The 18,379-nt window shown below is 36.1% G+C and overlaps 2 protein-coding genes across 21 annotated transcripts; both read right to left on the reverse strand.

Moving 5' to 3' along the window:
- Positions 1-3,249: 3,249 nt before the first annotated feature.
- On the reverse strand, positions 3,250-11,204 carry LOC143878885 (LRR receptor-like serine/threonine-protein kinase EFR). Its single transcript, XM_077381099.1, has 4 exons — positions 11,172-11,204; positions 10,849-10,905; positions 5,744-8,300; positions 3,250-3,987 (listed from the first exon to the last, which is right to left on the reverse strand). Exons 1-4 carry the CDS (start codon positions 11,202-11,204, stop codon positions 3,539-3,541), a joined length of 3,096 nt encoding a protein of 1,031 aa, XP_077237214.1. The 3' UTR covers positions 3,250-3,538.
- LOC143880186 (uncharacterized) lies at positions 6,170-17,565 on the reverse strand. 20 transcript variants are annotated; one of them, XM_077382990.1, is made up of 10 exons: positions 17,292-17,565; positions 17,063-17,095; positions 16,962-16,996; positions 16,685-16,718; positions 15,086-15,261; positions 14,737-14,788; positions 14,566-14,633; positions 13,868-13,902; positions 10,758-10,905; positions 6,170-6,307 (listed from the first exon to the last, which is right to left on the reverse strand). In XM_077382990.1, exons 1-6 carry the CDS (start codon positions 17,508-17,510, stop codon positions 14,752-14,754), a joined length of 534 nt encoding a protein of 177 aa, XP_077239105.1. In that variant the 5' UTR covers positions 17,511-17,565; the 3' UTR covers positions 6,170-6,307; positions 10,758-10,905; positions 13,868-13,902; positions 14,566-14,633; positions 14,737-14,751. The 20 variants fall into 20 exon arrangements, with proteins under 20 accessions (XP_077239105.1, XP_077239095.1, XP_077239106.1 ...); XM_077382980.1 differs by having other exon boundaries at positions 14,737-14,837; XM_077382991.1 differs by lacking the exon at positions 13,868-13,902 and having other exon boundaries at positions 14,570-14,633.
- Positions 17,566-18,379: the final 814 nt, after the last annotated feature.

The following is an 18,379-nucleotide window of genomic DNA, read 5'->3' on the forward strand; positions in this document are numbered from 1 at the left end:
GCAAATACCAATGGAAACTAGGAAATGTATAATTTATGCTTTTGATACTATGCTGAAGAGATTAGAGGATCAAGGCAAGATTGTGAGGATATGAACAAAGGCATTTGGAGCCGAAAGGGGAACTTTCTGCCGGGAAAGATTGGATTTTGTGAACGACTATATAATTATGTTTCTAAGAAACAAAATTTACAGTTCGGGTACAGATGATCTCCACAGATTCAAAACTAGGAAAATTTCAATATCAAATGAAGACTGTTGACTAGAAAAGACAAAAAAATTTCACACCAGAGGTGTGGTTAATCAAGCTGAGAAATACGCATGCATGCACGCACACGTATACATACAAATATATTGTGAATTAAGAAAGAGTTACCACATGGTTGAGTCACTAGAGTTTTCCATTTGGCTATATATACATATATCGTGAATTAGGAGACAGTAACCACATGGTTTGAGTCACTTTACATTTGGTAACCTGGAGTTCCGTCTCGTGGCTTCTGAGAATAATTACTGGCCTATCTCCTTAGCCCACATCTTAGTGGATAAACCAGTGACCAAACCCTACTTTGAATTGAGCTCAGGCCTTGACCTGAACAGATTGTTGTTGGTAGAAAGGGACCGTGCATTGAACCCAAGTCTTCTAAGCTCTGAAAACTCAATCGTAGAATGGGCCTATTCCTCCATTTTTAAGAACTCCTTAGTGTTGCGTATGATACCCTTATGATATGGGTTTCTATATCTCATTTCTGGTATAGGTTGCCCTGAAAAAGTACATTGGAAGGACTCATGAATATTGTTAGAAACATATCGGAAAGAAACTCAAACGACATCTTAGGTTCAATAGTTCTTGTGCTGATATATGTATTTTACCTGGTTGAGGCTGAACAATGAGGTGGAACTCTGGAGATTTCTTCCAGTTTATCTGAATAATCACATGGGTTATACTCATATAAATGTTGGGAGCAAGATAAAGAGAACCAAGCACAGCTACGAAAATCAGTAAAATAATTGCTTTAAGAACCTACCCACTCATCGGTTTTTATGTTGAAACGGACACAATAAATATGCCATATCAAGAACACAACCTAGCAAGCCATTATAAATTACTCTATTAGATAATCTGATGAAGTATCATGGCTATCACTTGTTTGGAAATGTTTCATTCTCAAATAAACATAAGCAGGAGAAATTAAACAAAGTGAACAGGATTCAAGAAGCATCTAAAAGAAATAACCTTGTTGTATAACTAAATCAACTTCCAACCCACTTGATACCCAGGAAAGATTTAGGAGACTGATATCTGCACGACCATGTACCGATAATGGGACAAGTCACCTTGTAAAACACATTTTAACCAGCCGTCAAAGGCTATTACCATTCCCAAATTGCTCTCAGCAGCCAATCAGAGAACTGTAAACCAAAGTGAATAATCACAATATCAAATCATGGTTGTGCGGATTTAACTTCACTGCAAATATGTGATTGTTTTTTAATCTGGAATGTAACAAGGAACCTATTCTGACACCTTAAATTTTATTGATACTAAGGAAAGATAGACGAGAACATGTCAAGAAAGAAATCAGTTGGACAGAATATTAGAAATTCCCAATACAACAAACCTTAAAGCCCCCTTTGTAGGACCAGGAAGACCTTTCCATTCCTAAAAGACTTGATTATATTTCATATCACAGCCGAAATTAGCAAGAGAATCCACTACTTGATTGTCTTCTTTATATTGGTAAGTAAACCTCAGCTTGATCTTAATTTTCGTAACGAGATCCTTATATACCATGGCGACTCCTTCCTGGAGTAATCATTCCAATCATAGCCTTAGGCCATGTTCACCAGCCATAAACCATAGAATATTAGCTTACCCAGGGGTGAGAGATGATGTGAGACAGAGTCTTGAGAGGGACCGAGTGAGGAGAGGGTGAGAAAAGGATGAAAAACAAGAAAATAAAAACTGTTGAAAAATGCAATTTATTTTTTCCATGTTTTTTTTACATTTCTCACCCTCCCCTCATCTCTCAACAATTGAGAAACTAATGTTCCTGGGAGAAAAAAATTCATGTTTTGGCCTGCAAGTTAGTACCAACTTCATACAAATGAGAAAAAGAAAAGATAAGCTTACTCATATGACTCCTACAATTTAAAAAGTTTGATAGCGGTGGTCATAATTGCCATACAATATATCCACCGATAAAGGATTTACCGACACTACATAAAGAGGCTGATTTTTTATTGCCTGTAATCTGATGTAGAGGAAACTCAAATTAAGAATGTAGTTGAAAAACATTGATCAAAGCACCATTTTGAGATTGAACACATGGTGTATTTCTAATTTTCACCATACTTACAGACCTACGTTGCCGTTAAGAGCATTGAAGCTATCTCTACAAATCAATGGTCCCTTATAATGTGGTAGAGAAGATCTGTTGACTACCAAAAAATTGAGAAGATCTGATTAGTTTTTAATTGGTTGAAGATATATTGACTATTTTCAACCTTGAAATTGGTACAATATGTCACTGTTCCATTGGATTTTCCAATTATGTTTGAGACTAGGGTGCTTTGGACCGATCTCTTAGCCTTCCTAGATAAACATACTGTGAAGAGGAATACATTGATATGGAGGGGAACTTCATTCCTCATCCTTTGAGTATTACATTTCTTTCTTCTTGGGTGAGAAGCAATTTAGAAGATATTAAAGAAATAGATCTTATGTGCAATAATTTTTCTAGTTTAACCTTAGAATACTGTGAGAATTTTTGTTTTTTGTCATATTTGAATTTGCCTTTCAATTCCTAGAGGCTGAAGTACAAAAAGAGAGGTTCTTTTGAAATGCAATTACTCCAACAAAAAAAATTGCAATTGTAACTTCAATCCTTGGGAACAATATGCTGTGTGTATGTGGGGATCCCTGAACTATAATTACAATCATGTCCTTTCCATGAGCTTAGTGAAAGATAAAAGTCGTTGCTCGCAGAGGAGTAATCTTTGCAATTAGCACACTTGTATGCTTAATTTTACTTACTATCCTGTATTAGCTAAGTCAAGATGGAAAGCACCTTCTACGTCATTTGCTGAGGTGGATGAGTGTTGGCTATCTTGAAGGTCAAGGATGGATGACATGCAGGAGGCCTAACACACAGAGGAAACTAGAGATATAACAATGGGTTCATGAACAGAGGAGCCTCGCAGCTAGAGGAATCAACACCAAGAATGAGCCTTTTTTTAGCCTGAAGTATATCTAGGAACCTGGGCAACACCTTATATTTTATTAATAAGAATAAAAGATACAAGAGGAGGAAAGAAATCATTGCCTCTAACCGATCATAATACAAGAAAAGTAATAGTAAAATGAAACAATTATTACATATATAAGGACTACATAGATGGTCGCATCTATCAGCTCGTCTGGAATTGTTCGGTAGGCTGTCTCAAGCCCAAAGGACCAAATTTATGCTGGTGTCACAAACATAATTTGCCAAGAATGAGATTGGCATGTTATTAGAAAAAAACATTTTCATCAAGTTTCTTAGTCGTTGCTGAGGTAAGATGAACCTTCACCCAGTAGTAAGGCCCTATTCTGTCTCTGTCCGTGGATTCCAACACCAAGATATCGCTCTCTGATCACATTCATTTCCTTCGCAACATCTCCCACCTCCATTCGTTCTCTTGGCGATTCTGCAGAACATACAATTCCAATCCTCACTAGTGACGCCAAGCACTCTTGCAATCGACGTTTCTTATCTCTGTCATTCCCAATATTATTGGTAGCTCTAACTTCTTCATCTTCTAAAAGAAGTAATGGATCTATAATATCCATCACTTGTTCAGGGAAAGCCATCTCGACAAATTTTAGAAGGGTTAGGCCATCCTTAAACATGTCACTCGTGGGGCTCTTTCCAGTGAATATCTCTAATAGAAGAATCCCATAACTATACACATCTCCGGCCATGGAGACATGGCTACCGGTTCCATATTCTGTAATTTTACACATATGTTATGCTTTTTTATGACAAAGGAAGCAATATGCTAATTAAAAACTAAAAAAAAAAATAAGAGATCTGATTATGAGAAACAAAATGGAAACTTTTTTCTCAAAGAAGTGAGAGACAATAGAATGAAATCTTCACATTAGAACCCTTACTATTAAAGAAGGACTTTAGTGTTAAAAGAAATACATGCCATAAGGCATCACAAACTATAGGCTAAACGGGAATAATGACTTATCTCAATGTAAGAAAAGGTAATATTTATTTCCAATCAATGAGTAGATGACCGACATGAAGAGTACAATTTCATACATGTTAAAATCAATTCAAGAAAAACATTTTAATCATAGCATTATAATAGAAAGAGGACTACTAGCTAAACAGAAATCCATTTTGAAAAAAAAAGCAAGAGATCCTATATCATGAAACGTGTACATGCAAGAAAACAAATAAGTTTCTTGTAGTGGAGCGCTCAAATCCCCATGAATGCTAAAAAATACTGTGAAAATGAACAAATCGTCGGTCATTTTCACTCCAGTTTTATTTTCGAATGGAATTCCACTTATAAATGTTTTCCTATTGAAATTTCAAACATTTAACTTATTATTGTCAAGAATTTCTTCTAGTGCACATTTTTTAACACATCTGATCCTGGTCGGCATTGAAAGAGTGGTTCAATGGTGGGGAGAGAGAGAGAGAGAGAGAGAGAGAGAGAGAGAGAGAGAGAGAGAGAGAGATGTGTAGTCAATCGTCATGGAAGTAAACAATGAGAAAGTGGATAACACCTCTCATATTTCTTATATTGATGGCTCACAATCCAAAAGCCATATATTCTTAGGGAAAATTATCATAAATCTTAAAAGGCACTAATTTATGAACAGTTATAAAAATACCAATCGACTATCTAAAAATAATTTAAAGATATTTTACCCATTATACCTTCTACTTAATGAAGCAGTGTCAAAGACAAATATAGGAACAAGTAAAGATTGAACAATAGAAAGCATACGGCAATGTTACTATTGTTTTTGTAGCAATGTGAAGTCCCTTTTACATGTGAACCTTTGTGGAAAATGGATCCATCATATCAATATATTGATCTGACAATTTTTATTTTTATTTTTTTTTTGAGAAACTTTAGTTAATGAATGTTTTGGTTATTTGAACATTTTGTTTTTTTATGTTTAGAATTTCCCAATTCTTTTGATAAAACTTGATTTATTTTATTTTATTTTGAGTAATTATGTCGTGGGATTTTCCTCAATCCCAACCATCGTTTTGATGCACAGGTACCACAAGAGTGACTCATTTTTCATGTGACTTGCTGGTCTTAGATGCATGTCTACATTTCACAGGTGGATGGAATACTTATATTTTAGATATTTGAAATTATGTTCACTTTGACGAAAAAAGGACAGCTAGTTATAAACTTACTATTTTGGTTGAGAGTTTCTGATTAAGGGCCTCTTTGGATACCACAAAAATTGCGCGTTATATGCAAATAAGATTGCTTAAAGTTATCTTATTTGTAAATGCGACATTAAGTTCACTTTGGAAGCCATAACAAAGGGAGATATAATACTCTTTATAATCATTTGCATACATGATTATATGCAAATGGTTTTTAGTGGTATCAAAAGAGGCCCTTAGGCTTTCTCGTGCTACATAAGCGATTTTAAATTGCAAATATTCCATAAAGCTCACCAAATAAGAAAAAAAATGAATAAAGGAAATGAAACTTTTACCTGGAGCAATGTACCCAATAGTTCTCTTCAACCGAATCTTGCTGCTTCGATCTTCATAGTTGCCAATAATTCTTGGAAGGAACCTCGCTAACCCAAAATCTCCTACGTGGGCATTCATGTCTTCATCAAGAAGAATGTTACTTGGCTTTATATCACAATGAGTGATTGGTATATCGCAATGGTGGTGAAGATATTCCAGTGCTGAAGCTATGTCAATTGTAATGTTTAGCCTCTTAGAGAAGTTTAGACTTCTCAATTGATGATTCCCATCTACTTTTGGGTGCAGCCACTTTTCTAGACTACCATTTGGCATGAACTCAAACACGAGAGCTTTGAAATCATTACCTTCAAAATCAATACTCGAGCAAGAAGTTATGATCTTAATAAGATTTCGATGGCGAATGTTTCTCAGTGCTTCACATTCATCCATGAAACTCTTTGAAGCTCCATGTAATTGAAGGTTGAGTACCTTCACAGCAACAACATTTTCATCTCGCCCAAGAATTCCCTTATACACTGATCCGTAACTTCCCACGCCTATCAAATTGGCCGAAGAGAACCCATCTGTTGCTTTAAAGAGATCTAAGTAAGAAACCTGTAAATATTGGCCCTCCTTTGCAGAAGTGGAAGAGGGTTTCCTCCTTGACTTTCTTGTCCAGCAGAGAGCAGCAATGACACATAGTAAGCAAACCAAACATAAAACCGAACTTATGATTGGGATGATTACTCTGGAAACAAAAGATTTTCCTCGTTTCTCATTAGACAGGATGGGGCATGCAGGCAACTTCAATTCTAGGATGCCACCACAAAGATTGTGGTTTCCGATGATTGAAATTGCACTTGCATTTCTAAAGATCCCTTGGTTTGGTACTTCACCCTCGAGGGTATTAAAAGACAAGTTTATATATTGCAAAAATTGAAACCCCTCAAGATACTTTGGAATATTTCCAGAGAAATTATTGGATGAAAGATCAAGCACTTCAATCGCAGTTAAAGCATTCAAAAAAGGGTGAATGGTTCCTTGAAAGGAGTTACCCTCTATATAAAGTTCTACTAAGCTCCTACAATTTGCAAGAGTACTTGGGATCTCACCCGACAGTTTGTTCCAAGAAATATCCAATAGCCCTAGATTCTTCAAGCTACCCACTTCCAATGGGAGGGAGCCAGTCAAAAAATTTTGAGATAAGTTAACTTCTATTGATACAGAGGAAATGTTGATAACTTGTTTTGGTATGGTACCATGAAGATTATTTTGACCAATTGACAGTATTTGTAGACTTTGACAGTTACCAAGAGTTGAAGGTATGATTCCTTGCAGGTGGTTTTCTTGTAGAAAGAGTTGGTTTAATCCAGTAATGTTGCCTATGGACGATGGAATTTGCCCCGACAAACTATTTACTGACAAGGCCAATGTTTGAAGGCTTTGAAGCTTCCCGATTGAAGTGGGAATAATACCAGTGAGGAAGGTTCCGTAGATAGATAAAAACTGTAAGTTGAAGAGATTCCCAATCTGACTAGGGATGCTGCCAAAAATTTGGTTTGGGCCTAATGTTATCCAACGCATGTCAGTGGAGAGATTGACTATGGAACTAGGAATGATGCCCCCAAAATTGTTATTTTGTACGATCAAAGTATTTAGATGACTACAGTTGGTCAAAGAAGAGATAAAACTCAAGTCATCATATCTGCCAGTTCCCAGATGATTACCCCACAACGAGAGATAGTTCAGATTCTTTAGGCTTCCAAGATTTTCAGACACCGGTCCGTGGAAGTAGTTCTGTGATAATTCAAGCTCTTCAAGCCTTGAAGCATTAGATATTGACATTGGAAAACGTCCGGTAAATTGGTTACCTCCTAAAAGTAGAGTTTTGAGATTAGGAAGAGAAAGCCCTAGGTCGGGTGGAATGCTCCCGTTGAGTTGGTTTGACGTCACGGCAATGATCTCTATAGACGAGAGATTATAAATAGAGGAAGGAACAGTGCCAGATAGTTGATTTGAAGAAACTCCCAAGTCTTTTAGGCTCTCAATTCGGGAAATTTCATCCGGGATGCTTCCTTTCAAATGATTTTGAACTAGATAAATACTGATTAGGGATGACAGGTTTCCTAGTGAAGGTAGAATGCTTCCTGTCAGGTCATTTTCACCTAGATTAAGCAGGAGGAGCTTTGACAGAGTGCTAAGCTCAGCAGGAATTTTCCCAGTCAGTTTGTTGTACTCTAAATCGATGAATCGGAGGTGAGTACAGCTGGTGAGATTGGCTACAATTTCCCCTTCAAAGAAATTGTTGCTCAAATTAAGATATCGCAGTCTGAATAGACGGCCAATTTCTTGAGGTATTTGGCCATTGAAGCTGTTTTCTTGGAGATAGATTCGCTTAAGGAAGGTGAGGTTAGATATGGCTGGAGATATGGAACCAGCCAAACTGTTCCCACGAAGGTCCAATACAGTGACCCTTTGATGCCGGCGACCACATGTGACTCCCTCCCACTGGCAGAAATGAAGAGTATGGTTCCATGAGCTCAAGGCTCTGAGAGGATCGCTCTGAGAGGAACCGTTCTCTCATATATATATATATGAGAGAACGGTTCCTACACACATGTGTAGATATGTTATCTACACACTAGCTTAAAATACAGTGGGGGCCACATTATTTGGGTAATCCAAACCCTTCATTTTTAAGGCCCTCTCATAGATAGGGTGTTCATAAAAAATCAGATCCATAGGATCATCCTAACCATTCGAACTGTGGAGGCAAAAAATGGACTAATTTGTGAAGGTTTAAAGACATCCATTTTACCTCCACAAATCGTAGGGTTGGGATGATCCTATGGATCTGATTTTTTGTAGACACCCTATCTATGTGAGGGCCTTTAATATGGATGGCTTGGATCACCCAAACAATGTGGGCCCCCACTGTATTTTAAGCTAGTGTGTAGAGAACTCTCTACACATATGTGTAGGAACCGTTTTCTATATATATATATATATATATATATATATATATACTAGTAAAAAACCCCGTGCGATGCACGGGCCGACAAAGAATTGTACGGACCACATCACGGGTTGATCCAAACCGTCCATGTGATGGAACACAACATAAATAGGTTGTGCCCCAAAAATCATTTCCATAGGCTGATCCTAGCCCTTCAATCTATAGAGGTTTCCATATTATGTTGTTCCTCTTAAATCGGATGGTTAAGATCACCCTATAGATTTTTTTTATTAAAAAAGCATAAAGGAGGGGGGTAGGATTGAAATTAATGACCCTAAAATGGGCTCAATTTAACCAAAGAAATAAAAAAAAAGTAGGAGTTTTGGCTAAAAACAGTAACCTACCACTAAAAACAGTAACCTACTTTCCACATTTGATTTTAAATTTTAAAATGACAAATTTACCCTTTATATAAGAATTTTAGGGGTGGGATTATGATATTCCCACACCCATTATTTTTAGAGTTTTTATATGGTGTAAGCTTGCAGCTCAGTATTTTTCAAAAAGTATTGTATTGAACACCATAGGATGGTCGAAACCATCCATTTGATAGGACACAATATAAATAGGTTGCGCCCCAGAAATCATTTCCATAAGATGATCCTAGCCTTTCAATCTAAAAAGTAACTGGGTGTTATGGAAACCACTATAGAAAGGATGGTTAGGATCATCCTATGGAGGATCATTTGATGGTCCAAATGTAAATATGTTGTGCCCCAAGAATTTTAGGGGTAGGATTATGATACTCCTAAACCCCCTTATTTTAGAGCTTTTATCTGGTGTAACCTTGCATAGTTCTGTATTTTTCAAAAAGTACTATATGGCAAACCAAAGGATGATCCAAACCATCCATTTGATGGGCCACAACGGTTGTGCCCCAAAAATCATTTCCATAAGATGATCCCTTTCTTGAAAGTAATTATCCTCAACAGTCCCTAAGATGGACAAAATCAAAGCAAAGAAAATAAAGAAAAAGTAATTTGTAAAATCAACTTGTCCCTAAAATGGGCTAAATTTAACCAAACAAATAAAAAAATTAATTTGTAAAACATGACAAAGAAAAAAGAAAGAAAGTAATGGATCAAAGCATGAATAAATTTGCTATAATAATCGAATCCGGTGTACCAATATCTTTTTTGAGGCATTCCATCAAATAGGTGGCGTGCATCTAATAAATCCATACTAAAATGTCTAATGACCAATTTGCAATTTTTTGTCAAAGAAGCAGATGCTAAAGCCTGAGCATTTTTCTTGATATCCAAGAAGAAGCATCAACGACCCAACAAACTTATAAAATGCAAGCAAATCCATAACTGGACTTTGTATAAGTGGTTCATAACCCATGGATCTCTTTGTTATACACAGAGCAAAGACAAAAGCAACAGAGATAAATCCACACAGGTGAAAATAAAATGTCTATACTCAAAACACAACTGAAATGTAAAATCAAATCCACAAAATAGAAATATAAATAATTCACATATTAATCCAAAAACTCATAAAAGAAGAAAGTGCCTAGAAAATAGTACCGACCAAATTTTGGTTGGCTAGATGAGTAAGATCAATAAAACCGAGTAGCATCAGTACTGCAACTCGAATCAGTCCTGATGCTCCCATTCTCCAAGAAATTGCTTGCCATAAGTGCCAGGTCAATAGATTTTTGGAAATTACAATTGTGAGTGATAGCACAACCAAAACGTCTCTTCGCAGGAAATGGAGAAGAAGCTGATGATATAGGACAGTGGGGATATTAGGGTTCTTGGGGACAGATGGAAGAGAGAAAAGGACACATGTTGGGTTAAGCACATAAGTTGCTGAGGAGAAAATATCTCTGACTTTCCAGAGAGAGAGAAACGGAGGACACAAATTAAAGAGAGTGGAGGTACGATTTTACCCTCCTATAAAGAAAATAATCCATAAGGAAATATCTCTTTTTAGCAGAATAAAGGATAAAGAGAAAAGAAAGAAAAAGCTTAACAATAGATTAATTAATCGCAAAGAGTGCACTCGAACACAACCTTTCATTATCTCCATCCAATTCCTATCGCCTTTCGGATGATTTAGTTGCTAATTTCCGTAATATTTGAACCATATATATGCGGAACGTACTTCTAATGGAGTGTACTGTTGATGCCAGACGGCACGAAGTTTGTGTTCTCGATAGACCTGTGAAAGCAAATATGAATATCTGATAAAGCAATAGAGAGAAATTAAACACTAAGAAAGAAAAATAATCTCTAGAGAAAGATAATTCAATCGAATTTGTAGCAAACAATGTGCCAGACGTGCAAAAAAGATCAAAAAATTGGCAGTGTGTCTTTTCTCAATGTGAAGGTCTTCTTACAATAACAATAATGATATAAACAATATTTTTTTTCTGCATTAACCAGGTAATAACAATAATGATATAAACAGTGAAGCTCTTTATATACCTTTTGATGGCTACGAAGCCCCTTTGTAGACATAATCTAAAATGGAAAATGGATCCATACAGTCATAATTATTGTGCTATAAGCAATCATCATAAATTATTTATTAAAATATGATTCTTTAAGCTTTTTTTATGGTACAATCAGCAATACAGTGGCCACGAAAATACATCAATCTATAAATACTTTACAGAAGCAACATGTTTCTTTACAATGCTTATAGGGAAAGAAGACAGTAAGTCCGCGCCTGCAAGACTCAATGACCAGAGTGCTCATGATTTCGACCATGGAGACAACAAATTGCCATGCCCTGTTATCTTACAATGGTAGCAAAATTTCTGCCATGGCCCGCCCATCAATGCAATTCCTTGGCAAACAAACAGAAGCAACCAAACATCAATTGAAGTGAGGTTATTTGTAGAAAGCAATAACCAATCAAATTCTACATCAACTCAAAATGGTAATAGTAAAAAGAAAATCCCACCCTCACTAATTTAGCTTCTTTGCAGATCAACCAAAAAAGATAACCACAGTTCCAAGGCCCCTGATTTAGGTACAGATCACTAAACACCATTTCTATCCTGAAACTAATGATACTCAAAACAAATCTAGCGCATTCCACCCGCAAAACAGTTTTTTCATTATGCATTATTTTAATCCAAGCTTGTACTTTTCTTAATGAATTATGGTTCTCAAGTTCAACTTATGACATGATGGATTTGCAGCTCAAGTGAAAAGGAATTACCTGTTTCCAATATCTTGGCCAGTTGAATAAAGCATTATATATACCGAACTAAAATAACTCAACCAATGAGTCAATTTTCTCCACCAATACACTTCAGGGTGGGGAAACCTCTGTTGGAGAAATAAGTTGTATCTGTTGGAAAGAAAAAACAGTAACCAGTTTGCTTCAAGGCGCGAAATCGCTTTCTTTAAGACAGATTTCGCCCCCACTAGAAGTGTGCAAAGGGGATCCGCGAACTGCCTCCAAGATACAATGAAGCCAGTAGGAATGTCCTACTAATTTGACGACGCTATGCACAAGCGGAGTCAAATTCGAAATGCCCTTAGAAACTTACAAGCCTGAGAGAATCAGTCTAATTTATGTTACTGCAGTATAACAGTAATTAGATAAACAATAAGAAAATAGTTTAGTAAAACGAAGATTGGTGGGAGCAAGAAAGAGAGTATAATGCACTGGAAGTCTTAAGAATTTTTCCAGAAATGGGTAAATTCGATCCCTTCTTGAAATGGCTGGGTTCTGCAACTTTTATAGAGCCTCTGGTGACTTTTCAGTGTGAAAAGCACCCCTGTATAGAGTCTTGCCAGATCGGTTTGAATTCTGGCCGTTAGATCGCGCCCATACGCGATTCAATGAACCAGATCAATCCTAGAGAGACTGATGGGATATTTAAATTCCCGTCCTCCCATCTAACCGTTAGATGATCCATCTATGGTACAGATCGCACCCCTTAGATCCTTGACCGTTGGGGAAGGGACACAACCCAATGGATCGCACCCACTGACCGTTGGAGCACTGGGCCCGCTGGGCTGACCGTTGTGCTCGAATCAAAGCCCAACCCAATCGAACTATTCGACACTGGGCTTGGGCTTGATGGGCCTATGAACTATTCGGCCCACCCACTAGACCGATCCACAATCGTCTAGATCCAACGGTCCAGATCAAATCTGGAAAAATTAAAGGCTCCAATCGCTCCTCGCTACGATGCGGCGTGCGAAGTGCAAAGTGCGCCTAAAAAAGCGCCAATAAAGCACCCTATAGCCCATTGCCCACGCCGCGCGTGCGCGGACGGTGCGTTGCACCGTCCCGCGGTTCGACCCACGGCTAAGACCCCATGTGCACATAAACAAATAAGAAGAAAGAGTGAAGCTTTATAAGCTCAACTCTTTCTTTCTTACGAGTCGGTACGGGACTATCTTTTCCCTCTACTTTACACTCTTCTCTTTCTCTTGCAAAAAGTAACTATTTCCAAAGAAAGTTTTTCTTTTTCCAAAACACACTTAAAGAAAATATTTTCCAAAAAATTGTTTTGGCCAAAAAACACTTGATTTTGAAAAATCTTTAACAACCTCATCTCAATAGTTGGTTGGAATCAAGGATATGTTCCTTGGAGCTGACCAAGAAAAAGCCAATAGCCTAGGAGGGCAATCACAAGTTGGTGATGGAGGGATGGATAATGCCTTGAGAGATATTAACGTAGAAAGTCATAACAGAAAAAATCCTATACATCCATTGATTCTAAGAACTATGGGAAGCTTTGAAAGATAAAAACAAATGGTTAAAGAGGTCAGAGTGTTACCCTAGGGCACATGTGAAGCCTAGTAAGCAGAGAAAGACAAATGTGATATGAATGGAGGGAGCCTTTATTTCTGAAGCTTATCCAGCAAGAAAAATGTGAGGAAGGTGTCAGACTTGCTTTTGGAAATGGAAGAAACAGAGAAGGTATCAAACAAAAAGGGAAAAATCATTAAAAGGGCAAAAAGATATAAACTTTAGAAATAAAAAGACATGCTTTTGGAAATGGAAGAAATAGGCATCATTAACCCTGGCTTCTCCAATTCTACATAAAGAAAAATAAGAAAGATCAAAGAAGATCTACAGCTTCGAAGCCCCTGCAACAAAGGGAGAGAAAGAGGTACGCCAAAAGAAAGGATAGAAAATTTTCATAGAGGCCTACCTTCAAATCCGCACACAAAACCAACCAGTCCCTACCTAACAGGAAAACGAAAAATGAGTGAAGAGAAAGAACAAACCTCATGTTTTTCCATGAGGTTTCGATTCAAAGTACTTGAAAAGGAGTAATACATTATCTTCAAATTTGAAACTACAAAAAACATTACATATAGCAAAGCTAAAACATAGCATGAAACTTTACAAATATTGAGCAACTGTACATAAGATGATGTATGGCATTTTGATCAACATGGTTGGAAATTGGGAAAGTGACTGTTTAAATCTGTGATAAAAAGCCTAGAGATTCTTTACATCCATGAAAACAGTAATATGGTCATAAAAAGCTATATTTAAGACATCCTACTAATAGGTTTAAAATGTCAATAAGATTGAATTTGAAGCTTGCTAATAACAAATTGAAACCCAGTGGATGTTTTATGTGTTTTGTGTAGATTATCAGCCCATAATTCAATGGATGAAACCTTGAGAAAATTGAATTTAAAACTGGCTAGAATTCTAGAAACATGTTAAAACCTCAAGACAACAAAATTCAAAACGCCATAATAGATTTCAAACTTAGTAACAAAATTTGGGTATCCATCCTCTACTGAGAAATTTCCTTTTGATCCAAAAACTCTACTAAGCAAACCCCGACTGTAAAACAATCATTAGAATCTAACAAAAGCAATACAAACTACTCACTCACTGTCCTTCACTGACAGCGGGGATGCTCTTAATAAGCTATAGAACATTGATAACATTTTTTACACCTGAAATAATAAAAAAGACTCAGATTAAGGATCAAAATAGATAAAATCCTCAAAAATAGCATTCGTTTAGTAGTAAAAAATTAAGAGAATCTCTGACCATCACCTTCTCACCAAAAGCCTACACCAAAGCTGTAAACCTCACCATCACCTTCCCACTGAAAGTACCATCGTCCGTTATGCCACACCAAAGATGTAACTAAATGCCTAAATATGATAAAAAAAAGTGATGAAAGCGTAAAAAGATTAAAAAAAAAAAAATTAGTGTGGCACCTAAATATGATAACAAAAGCAATAGTAGAAGTAGAAATATAATTTTTTTTTCTAAAAGAATATATTGTGCCAAATTAGTACACTTGAGATATAGAAGCTAGCATCTACCATAAACTGATTTATATAATTAAAAAAGTGAGATGAGGCAGAGATGATTCACACAATGGAATCAGTAAACATACTGAAAGCACAAAAATTTTGATGTAGTGATAAACCAGCTCACATCTTTCAGCTGAATTTGAATTCTCCCAGTCTTGTTTAAATCTGTCCAAGGCATGCAACTCATGGTAAAGTTCCTGTGAACAAAAGAGGTATTTCCATTGCATACGTCCTGAAAACTAACGTCCACACATTTGGCCTGCCGTTCAATGAATTCAACAGAAGAGAAAAAGAAAACAGAAATGATATGAACAGACTTATAGATAGATGTAAAAGAATGGAATACACACCTCATTTAGAAGCTTAATCTAGAGATCAAAATAAAACCAATTGTAATTGGAACCTGCAATTTAGCAGAAACCGTGTTATGATTAGCCAATTTGTGAAAAACAAAACTGCAAAACAGAATTTTATATTGCAGAATAGAGTAAACATCACGACCAATGTAACATATGTAGGGTACAGTACATGTCTGGAAAAGGAATAGCTAGGAGAGGAATAGAGAGTTGATAAAAATGTCATTTGGACCCTCAAATTTCTGTATTACTAATACAGAAATTGTTTGTGGCAGATTCCAACAATGCATACTCAATCAGTGATCTACACGAAAATATTCCAAACATGACCTACACGAAACATCCTTTCTTTACTCATTCTCACTGAATCTGTAATTTAAAAAAAATTATAAAAAATCAATTACAAAAATGCAATACAAAAAATCCAAGTTTATTTTGAGCAGCAAAAAAAAAACATTATAAAAAATTAATTACAAAAACGCAAGACAAAAACATCCCAGTTTATTTTGAGCAGCAAATAATTTAAATGAAAAGAACATTGATTCAGCAATATGATATATGGATTCAAAACCCACAACCAAACTAAAAAGTTATTCATATTCTTGAATAAAACATACCCAATTCCATACAACTTTCAATAAATTGGTAAGAACAAATTAGTAAAATACCACCAAAACCCTAAAATCCTAAACCCTGAATCCTAATGCAAGTAGAAGTATAAAAACCAAAAGCTTTAGTAAGCGAAATGGTAGCATAAAAAATTGAAAATACATACCCATTTTTGGCATCTCCACAGATCCAAGAACTCAACTCATGTGACACCGGTAAGGTATTCACGCACCACCATGCACATTTGAGTCAAATAAGTTTGTCCATGTAGAAAGTAAAAATTCACAATTCATCGTCGTTCAGACATTTTATCGAACATGCCATGGGCGTTTTGACAATTTAACCTAATTATCTAGAGCTAACAGTCACACTGTAGAAATAATAACTAAATGGCTGACAAAAAACATAAATTGGGAACTACAAATTCTACAGAAAAAATCAGCATTAAGAATACTTTCTAGTAAATTTTCATGTATAGAAGTTTAAGAACTATTAAAGAATTAATATTTAGATTGGCAAAGAAATATGACAACAGGCAATCACAAAAATAACTGTGTAGGATGAACTGGGTCTACAACATTAGATGCAAAATTTATGTTAAAAGACTCATAAGGTCACAAAGGAAGTTGCTCAAATTGTGAAATGAAAGAAAATTTGAAATTAAAGAAGCTTTAATTACACCTAAAGAGTGTAGTGGCAGAAGAAGAAAACATTTACCTGTAAAGAGGATGGTAAAAGCAGCAGCTGAAAACTGTAAAAAAGAGAGAATATAATAATCAAAGGATTGTAAAATGAGAGAAACTTGGAAATGAAAGGAGCTTTAATTAAACCTAAAGAGCACGTTGGTGGAGAAAAAATAAAACATTTAGGATGGTAAAATCAACAACTGAAATCTGTAAGAAAAAGAAGAAATTATAATCAGAGTATTGTGAAATGAAAGAAGCTTTAATTAAACCAAAAGAGCACGTTGGTGGAGAAAAAGGAAGCACATTACCTTTTAAAGACGATGGTAAAATAAGCAACTGAAACCTGTAAAAAAGAAAAAGAAATTACCACCGGATGATTGTGAAATTGTGAAATGAAAGAAATTTGCACCTTTAAAGAGCATGTAAAATCAGCAGTTGAAGCCTATAAAAAAAAGAAGAAATTATAATCAGAGGATTGTGATTAAACCTAAAAAGCATGGTGATCGAGAAAAAAGGAAAGCCCAAAAACTTTACATGGAGAACTTAAGCAATCAGTACGAAGAAAATGGTAGAAAAAAAAGATTAGGAAGTGATTACATCAAATCAAAAAACATAGATTAAGAAAGAAAAGGTTTTACCCTTCTATGAAAAGGGCGTGTGTAGAGAAGGGGCTTTTGCCGTTTAGGGTTCACAGAGGGGAAGGCGGTATCTGGAAACAAATGATGAAAGTCTAAAAAATCTCTTACGTCCCTGAGAGAGAGAGAGAGAGAGAGAGAGAGAGAGAGAGACCGATGTGTGGAGGAGAGGGTGCGAAAGTAACGAAAGAAACTGGAAACTAAGATCGAAAAAATCTTCATAGAAGAGAAGAAGAAGACGTGAGCAGAGAGACATGTCGTGGGAATTTGAGGGCATTGGAGGTATTTTTCAATTAGATGTGTTAGAATTTGAGGGCATAAGAGGTATTTACCTGTTTGGGGTGATGTGTTAAATCCACAGAATTTTCAGAAAAATGGAAAAATTTCTCTAATTTCTCTTCCGCTATATAGTATATGAGAAAACGGTTCCGACACACATGTGTAGATAAGTTATCTACACACTAGCTTAAAATACAGTGGGGGCCACATTATTTGGGCAATCCAAACCATTCATATTTAAGGCCCTCACATAGATAGGGTGTCCACAAAAAATCAGATCCATAGGATCATCCTAACCATTCGAACCGTGGAGGCAAAAAATTGGACTAATTTGTGAATTTTAAAGACATCCATTTTACCTCCACAAATCGTAGGGTTGGGATGATCCTATGGATCTGATTGTTTGTAGACACCCTATCTATGTGAGGGCCTTTAAAATGGATGGCTTGGATCACCTAAACAATGTGGGCCCCCTCTATATTTTAAGCTAGTGTTTACAGAACTCTCTACACAAATGTGTAGGAACCGTTCTCTTACGGTATATATATATACTCTACGCCGTGGTGCTGCCACGTGTCCCCTCCTCTTTGCAAAAGTCGGAATTCTAAAAAATCATTTGAAAAGTCTTTTGCAAAAAAAAGATCATACAATATTTATGTGGCCTACCATATTTATCGTAACAGCCTTTAGATTAGATTAGAATCGAACCATTTTTTATCCTGTTTTAAAAAATATGCCTAAATCTCTTCAACTCCACGTTTCCTCCAATTTCTCCTATTTGAATTTATTTCAAATAAGTAATTGATCTTATC

The sequence above is a fragment of the Tasmannia lanceolata genome, unplaced genomic scaffold (assembly GCF_043159265.1).
Source record: "Tasmannia lanceolata isolate RefF3 unplaced genomic scaffold, GAP_Taslan_0.1 ptg000006l, whole genome shotgun sequence".
Lineage (NCBI taxonomy): Eukaryota > Viridiplantae > Streptophyta > Magnoliopsida > Canellales > Winteraceae > Tasmannia > Tasmannia lanceolata.

Bases quoted from the DNA above. Each gene is read 5' to 3' on its own strand.
- LOC143878885 (XM_077381099.1), bottom strand. From the start codon at position 11,204: ATGTCTACAAAGGGGCTTCGTAGCCATCAAAAG. The intron at 8,301-10,848 runs GTACGTTCCGCA...TATATATGAGAG, and splicing joins AACAGTACACTCCATTAGAA to AACGGTTCCTCTCAGAGCGA. The intron at 3,988-5,743 runs GTAAAAGTTTCA...GTAAAATTACAG, and splicing joins TATTGGGTACATTGCTCCAG to AATATGGAACCGGTAGCCAT.
- LOC143880186 (XM_077382983.1), bottom strand. From the start codon at position 17,510: ATGAAGATTTTTTCGATCTTAGTTTCCAGTTTCTTTCGTTACTTTCGC. The intron at 17,096-17,291 runs GTAAAACCTTTT...TTTTTTTTATAG, and splicing joins CACGCCCTTTTCATAGAAGG to GCTTCAACTGCTGATTTTAC. The intron at 15,262-16,684 runs GTAAATGTTTTC...ATTGAACGGCAG, and splicing joins TTTTACCATCCTCTTTACAG to GCCAAATGTGTGGACGTTAG.